Source organism: Hipposideros armiger, unplaced genomic scaffold (genome assembly GCF_001890085.2).
Source record: "Hipposideros armiger isolate ML-2016 unplaced genomic scaffold, ASM189008v1 scaffold_290, whole genome shotgun sequence".
Classification (NCBI taxonomy): Eukaryota; Metazoa; Chordata; class Mammalia; order Chiroptera; family Hipposideridae; genus Hipposideros; species Hipposideros armiger.
Window position 1 is genome coordinate 224,565 of NW_017731640.1, and position 7,300 is coordinate 231,864.

The 7,300-nt window shown below is 53.7% G+C and overlaps 2 protein-coding genes across 4 annotated transcripts in view; one reads left to right on the forward strand and one right to left on the reverse strand.

Moving 5' to 3' along the window:
• The window catches only part of RPL35 (ribosomal protein L35), a 5,466-nt gene extending 3,394 nt beyond the window's left edge, over positions 1-2,072 (forward strand). For both annotated transcript variants that reach the window (XM_019658822.1, XM_019658821.1), the window contains exon 4: positions 1,883-2,072. In XM_019658822.1, the coding sequence (XP_019514367.1) occupies positions 1,883-2,032 (150 nt within the window). In that variant the 3' untranslated portion in view covers positions 2,033-2,072. The remainder of the gene's footprint in view (positions 1-1,882) is intronic.
• Positions 2,073-2,163: 91 nt separating this feature from the next.
• WDR38 (WD repeat domain 38) lies at positions 2,164-6,130 on the reverse strand. Of its 2 annotated transcripts, XM_019658818.1 has the most exons (9): positions 6,049-6,130; positions 5,411-5,531; positions 4,206-4,322; positions 4,023-4,120; positions 3,619-3,699; positions 3,223-3,354; positions 2,981-3,130; positions 2,516-2,563; positions 2,164-2,426 (listed from the first exon to the last, which is right to left on the reverse strand). In XM_019658818.1, the coding sequence occupies exons 1-9, from the start codon at positions 6,115-6,117 to the stop codon at positions 2,352-2,354; spliced, it is 891 nt and encodes a 296-aa protein (XP_019514363.1). In that variant the 5' UTR covers positions 6,118-6,130; the 3' UTR covers positions 2,164-2,351. The 2 variants fall into 2 exon arrangements, with proteins under 2 accessions (XP_019514363.1, XP_019514364.1); XM_019658819.1 differs by lacking the exon at positions 4,206-4,322.
• Positions 6,131-7,300: the final 1,170 nt, after the last annotated feature.

A 7,300-nucleotide genomic window follows, 5' to 3' on the forward strand; every position in this document is an offset into this window, starting at 1 on the left:
TGCTCAGAGCTCAAACTCTTGAGCGAGCTCTTAACCAACTGAGCCACACGGCCGGCCCCCAAGCCAGCTCTTAACCAACGTGCCACTCGGCTGGCCCCCCAGGGTAATCTCTTAATTAAATCAACTGATTAGGGGCTTTAATTACATCCATATAATGACTTCTCATCAACTTCCAAATTAGTGTTTGAATAACTAGAGGATTTGACATCAAAAAAGGCTGTCACGGTGTGCCTGGGCTAGGGGACACTAGCATGTCAGGTGGCGGGGGAGGGAGGGTTGTGCTGCCACCCCTGGATGTATGTATTTTTGTCTGTGGGAACATTTTTCTGAGGATTGGGTTAGAAACTTTCACCAGGCTCTGAGGGGACCGGGCAGAGGTAGCGGCCTAGAAGAACTGTCTTTGTAACTATCCAGTGAGGGCACCCATGCCAGACACCACTCAGAGCAGTGGAGGTAAGGTCTCTGCCTGTGTGTCAGCCGTGTCCAGTAGACTCTTTGCAGTGACAGGTGTGCTCTTATCTGCTTTGTCCGATACAGTCAACCTCTGGCCACGTGCCTGTTGCGCACTTAACGTGGCTCTGGTGACTGAGGACTGAATTTTTTATGTAAACAGCACATGGGGCTAACGGCCACTCTGTTGGACAGCAGAGGTCTAAAGGGCTTAGTAAATTTGAAACAGATGAGTTCCTGACCTGTGCCAGCTGATGTGAGGGAGGTGGGTGGACAAAGCATGCAAATGCTTCCATGTTCCCTTCAGAGCTTGCGCTCATCTCCTACTTAGCCTTTTTCTGCAGTTCTCTGTGCTGCCTCCCCCTGCCACCCAGGTTGTTGCTTATTCCCAGAAGGAGCCTGACCTGTCATTCTTCGGGGCTTTTGTGCACCACTTTTTCCCCCTTTCAACTGGTGTCCATGTTGCTTGCTTTCAAGGCTGTTACCTGTTGCTAGGTGAAACCTCCCCACCAGTGGGCCACTTGTTCTCTGTTTAGTCTTCCCGTCTGGGCTGGGAGTTCCTTGAGCAGGAACCAGGTGTCATTTGTCACCAAGCCAACACCCAGCACAGGGCCTCAAGCCAAAGAGGGCCCCAGGGACCTTTGCAGAACCAAGGAGAGACCATGAGAGCTTTCTTAGCCTAGACCTGCTTACTGGGAGTGAGTGAGCGACAGAGATGGAGAGATGGCGAGAGGTCTGAGAATAGGAGGGTGGGAAGCTGCCAGGGCAGGAAAGGGGATTTTACCTCTGAACAGGGTGACCTTGGCTAAGCCAAATCTTCCCTTTGGGACTTGCGTTAAATGGGCACATTGTCACAGGGAACACCACAGGTAGCTAGCAGAGCCTCCAGATTTATTGAGCACCATCATAAGCCCTCCTCTACGCACGAGCTTGCATAATTTAAGCCAACATAACAGTGACCCACTGCCAAGACTAGGTGGGTGCCACGTGCCCTTTATTGGGTTGGGTGTGATGTTGATTCCATGGCAGGGAGCCAGACAGGTGGAAAGAGCACCGAATAGGAAGTTGGGTGATTGGGTGCAAACCCCAGTTCTGCCACAGCTTTACTGGTGTTCAGACAAGTTCACGGGATTTTCAACCCTGTAACTCAACAGACTTAAAAAAAGATGATCCCCCCAAACCTTGAATTTAGGAGAATTACATGAACTCTAGTAAGCATGACAGTCCCCTACTGGGCTGGGTTTCATATACAGCTCCTTACACTGGAGTCTACAAGTTACTAATAACTTGCCCCACCCAGCCATGCACCTCAGTCTTCCCAGGTCTTCCAGTGCCCTCCTGACATCTTAGTTCCAACCTCTGGGGCTTCCTTAGCTACTGCAGGAACTCCTAAACCCTGGTCCTTAGATTCCTCCTGCTCTCCATCACCCAGGGCAAGAAGTACAAGCCCCTGGATCTTCGACCCAAGAAAACACGAGCCATGCGCCGCCGGCTCAACAAGCATGAAGAGAACCTGAAGACCAAGAAGCAGCAGCGGAAGGAGCGGCTGTACCCACTGCGGAAGTACGCGGTCAAGGCCTAAGCATCACAGCATCAATAAAGCACAAACTGGCTGACATTGCTTTGTGTTTGCAGGTGTTTTAACCAACCGTGCCGGAGAGATGGGCTGGTGTGGGTCCGTGACAGTCTTAGCCTCAGGGATCTGTTAGGTGCTATTACGGTTACTTTGGGCCCATGGCATGGAAGAGCCCAGACAGTCCTTTCACGAGTTCATTCTGCCAGGCCTCATAAACCTTGGGCAGGGAGAGGCAAGGGGTATGAGGTCTGAGAGCCATGCATGCCGATGTTATGTTCAAGAAGCTGTGGATGATTTGATCATGCCAGTGGACTTGGCATCTCGCCTACTCAGCAGCTCCAGACACTAAAAGTTTCCCATCCGGGGTGAAGATGCAGGTGTGGGCCACATCCAGGGCTCCCTGCCAAAACATCAGTGGGCTCGGGCTACAAGTCCTGCCTACCCCCAGCCTCTGGGCAGGCCTTCCACTGCGCACGCCATGGCCCTTACCTTGAGGGTCTCGAGGCACTTGCCTGTGTTGCAGTCCCAGACTTTGACCTGGAAATAAAATCAAGCAGAAAGATAAGGGAGGCCTCACCACACAAGCATCTTTGAAATCACCTTGGGGGTGGGTGAGCCCTAGCCAGCATCTTAACCTCTTGGTCTGGGTTTTATTGTCTGTGAGGTATATTTAACGTGGCCGGCATAATATCTGAAGCAAAAATTCAGTGTAATACAATTTCGTTTTCCCTGAAGCTATTTGTCATAGGAACGTCACTGACGTGGGCCAGCGCAGACCTGAGTGCCAGGCACTAGATACAGAAGGAGCTGACACCTGAGTGCTGCCCTTGGCACTCGCCTGTTTAGGGTAAAGAGGGATGTGGACGTCTCTGAGGTCCTGAGGGTTCTGATAGAGGATGTTGGTGGGTAGGAGTTTGCCAGGAAGAGAGGCCGGGTGGGGTGGGGTGGGGTTACCATGTGGGAGTAGCCAGCGCTGGCCAGCTGTGACGCATCAGGGGAGAACGCTATGCTCTTCACCCAGGCGACATGGCCCTTGAGCTGGACGAGCAGGCTTCTGGTCGAGGGCTTCCAGATGTGGATGGTCTTGTCCCAGGAGCCAGATTCCTGGACAGCAGACAGCTCTCAGCCCATGTGTTTGGAGCCTGCGCGCTCACTGGGCCACAGTATGGCCTAGAACCCAGGGCAGCCCAGCTCACCAGGAGGCCAGATGCAGAGTAGCACAAACAGCTGATGTTGCCACTGTGACCCTCCAGTTCCTGGTGGAAGACCGCTGGGGTCCCTGCCCGAAGGTCCCAGATGTGAATGGTGGAGTCCCAGGAGCCAGTGGCCTGCAGACAGCTGCCATGAGCATGAATCAGCCAGCCCGGGCCAACCCTCCTGGTTCCTAGGGTGAGCAGACAAAGCGGGCACCATTTCGCCAAGCCTGCTGAATCCCCACCTTGCAGATGAGGGGACAGGCTTAGAAGAGCAGTTGCCCAGTCAAGGTCTAGAAACCACTGCTCAGTCCCGAGTGGGTAACTGGGTGGGTTACTAGGTTTCCTCATCTTGTAGGACTACTGAGGTGGGGCCTGGGCAGAGGTGGTGTGACTCACCAGACAGTCTGAGCTGGGTTCGAAGTCACTGCTCTGGATGGAGTCTCGGTGCCCTACTAAGTGGCGCAGCATCTGGCCAGACTGAAGGAGAGAGACCTGAGCTTCAGAGGGCAGCCCAGAAGCTTCACAGGCCAGCAGATGGGTCAGATCCAGGCCCTCCTGGCGGGGCTGCCTGGGTAATAGGAACACAGTCTGGGAGGCTTCCCAGGCCTTGTCAGGAGAGGGCAGTCCAGGTAGGGGGAACCTCACAGGGCATGAGAGCTGGTGTGTGTGTGAAGACCTGGGGCCATAGCTGCAGCCAAATGAAAGGGAGTCTTGGGTGCCAGGTGTGGGCATTGACTGTGGGGATGATGGAATGACCTTTCTGGGGCCAGCGTGGAGGGTCTCATCCAGATTCCACATACCTGCACCTCCCAGAGCATCACCTGCTTATCCCAGCCACCTGATGCCAGCTGTTTGGAGTCAGGGCTGAAGCTGACCGTCTCCACACTTCGTTGGTGACCTGTGAGGTGGCACAGGATACAGCAAGGTCCAAAAGGGAATCCACGCCTGACTGCTTGGCTCCCAGTCCCATCCAGCCCACTCACCCTTTAGGACCTGCAGACACTTGGCTTCTGCTACATCCCACAGGCGGATGGTGCAGTCACAGGAGGTGCTGGCCAAGAGGCGGCCATCAGGGGAGAAACCGCAGAACTTCACAGGGCCTGGGGCAGGTGGCCGTGGTCAGGGAACAGGGCACTGCCCTCCACCTCAGGCTCTCGCAGTCTGATATCAGCTAATTTCTCCAGCCCCACAGCCTACGTCCTCTGTCCTCAGTCTTCTTACCCTCACCATCCACCTGGAAATTCCTGGGCCTCTGGGCCTGGAACACCGAGCCCCAAGTTGCCCCTTTGAAAAATCAATACCCAGTCAAATGCAGGCACCTCCCAGAAACTCCTTGACAGCCCAGCCTAGGTTCATTGTCTCCTTTGAGCTCCCCTGGATTTTCCCTATTATATTGTAGCATTAATCAATCTGCCTTATAATTACCATATTTTTTCTTTGTCTCAGTTATAAGAGTTAACATCTACTGACTACCTACTGGGCGCTAGTCACTGTGTATATTATCTCATAATACCCCTATAAGGTAACAACTATTGGGTTGTCGGAAAAGTCATGACGAATTTCTGCAACGAAAAACAGAAAAAATGCATCGTGCCTTTTCCGACAACCCAATATTAGCCTCATTCTAAAGAGGAAATAAAAGACTCAAAGAGGTGACATGACACAATCACAGTCAAAATAGTAAAACATAGATGAACCCTAAGGACATTATGCTAAGAGAAGTAAGCCAGTCACAAAGAGAAATACTGTATGATTCCACTTATACAAGGTACTTAGAGTAGTCCAGTTCATAAAGACAGCAGAAAGGCGGTTGCCAGGGGCTGGGGAAGGGAGGAAGAGGATGTTGAATGGGTATAGAGTTTCAGTTTTGCAAGATGAAAAGAGTTCTGGAGACCAGTTGCACAACAATAAACAGATGTAACAGCACTGAACTGTACACTTAAAAATGGTTAAGATGATAAATAGCTATATTTTTAAACAATTTTTTTTTAAGTGGTAGAATCTGAATCCAGATCTGCTAGTCAGGCTCTGGGCCCCAGGGATCAGGTCCTGCCTCCTGTCCCTCCTGCCTCAGCCCTGCCCAGGCTGTCTTGCACAGCGCCCAGCTCAATCGTCACAGGTTATTGTATGCTCTGCACAATGCCAGAACATGGACCCCCGTCTCCCCATCCTGGCTGAGGAGCCCTACCTGTGTGGCCACCCAGCTTCCACAGCAAACGCCCGCTCTGGGTCTTCCAGCCATACACACAGCCGTCCTCTGAGGCTGTCAGCAGTGTCTGGCCATCGGGAGAGAAGGCGGAGGAGTTGACCTGGAGTGAGCACAAAAGGAGTCCTACTCGGGGGCCAGAAACACTTGCCTGTTCATCCTTGACCCCAAACTCCTGGGCCAGTCCCAAACACGCTCCCAGGGGCCTGGGGTTGGAGCAGGGATTTCAGGCCTCACTGTACAGCCAGAGCCCGGAACCCAGGAACCACTCTGCAGTCAGAGCCAAGAGCCTGAAGCTCTCTCTGGAGCCCTGTAAATCCTGAGCCTGAAGCTCAGCCTCACTGAAGCTGGAGGCTGAAGCCTTCTCTACAACCAGCTTCTGAGCCAAGAGCCCATTCTAGAGCTGGAGTCCAAAACTAGGAGATGGAAGTCTACTGTAAGCCGAGTCCAAAGAGCACTGGGATTAGCCAGGAGTTTGAGCCCTCTGTGGAATCAGAGCTTAGAACCTAGAGGACATCCTGGAACTGGAGCCCATCGAGCACTCTGGAGTTCCCACTACACAAAACCAGGAACTACTCTAGCCGGGATCCTAGAGCTTGGGTAGAGCCAACTGGCCTCACCTCCCCGCGGTGCCGGCCGAAGAATTTAACTCTCCCTACGACCAGCGTCCCTGGGGCCCCGCTGTTCATGGGCCTGTGGCCGGGCCAGCCCGGCGGGCTCCCTCCTAGGCGGGCGCTGGTTGGCCGGCAGGCCCAGGACTTAGGACAGGGGGAAGGGGAAGGGGGAAATTGTGTACAAGTGGTCTCCATGGCAATCAGGGCGGGGCGTGCCGCCGCCATAGGGGTCTCTGGAAAGTCAGGAGAGAGAGACTGGGAGAGAGTTTTCAGCTCCAGGGAGGTGGGGCCGCAGCAGGCAGGACCGTGGGCGGCTCCGAGAAGGGACTTGGGCAGCGCCAGCTGCGCACTGCTACCGCGAGAGGGCACGCCAGCCCCACACATCGCGCCTGCTTCTCCCTCTGCACTGAACTCGGCGATCAGTTTGCATAGGACCCACAGACCCCTTAGAGAGTCTGTTACCCAATCTGCACAATGAGGAGGATCATCCCTGCCCCAAAGGGCTCCAAACTTGAGTCCGGGGTAGGGCTGAAGAGCTTCTATGGAGAGGGTTGGAAATGACACCCATCTTGGTCCCCCAGGATGTAAGGAGCCAGAAGTAGTGTGTGTAAAGCCCAGGGCAGTAAAAAGTGGGGTCACTTGTTAACATTCCCGGCAGCACAAATTGTGCCATCTGAGGATGTGGAGGGAGGCCCCAGGAGCTGTCAGAATCCTTGTTGGATAGCTCAAGCTGAAACTGGGGAAGAACAGGACTTGGTTTCAATGTCCATTTTACAGATGAGGAAACTGAGGCCCCAAGATGAGGGGGCACCTGCCCAATGTCACTCAGCCACCAGGAGAGGAAATGGGACTTCATCCCATGTCTGTCTGACTCGGTGCCTGTATTGGGACCACCTGCCATGAATTCCAGGGGCCTAACAGCAGATGTTCAGGTCCCTAACTCTTTTTTTTTTTTTTAAGATTTTATTGGGGAATTGGGGGAGGGGAACAGCGTTGGGGAATTGAGGGAGGGGAACAGACAAGCTGCTGTCCTTTTGTTCTTCAGTCTAGTTGTGGAGGACGTCGCTTCACTGGCCTATGTTGGTATTATCATTGCGCTCTTCCCAGCTAAGGCAGATCAGTCTCTGGCCATTGGACAGCCGCTCACTGAGGCTCATGCCAGCTCATTCCTGCCAGCTGTCGGCCACTCATGCCAGCTGCCAGCCACTCAGTAGCTTATGGCAGCCCACTGTAGCCTATGTGGTCGCCAGCGACTCAC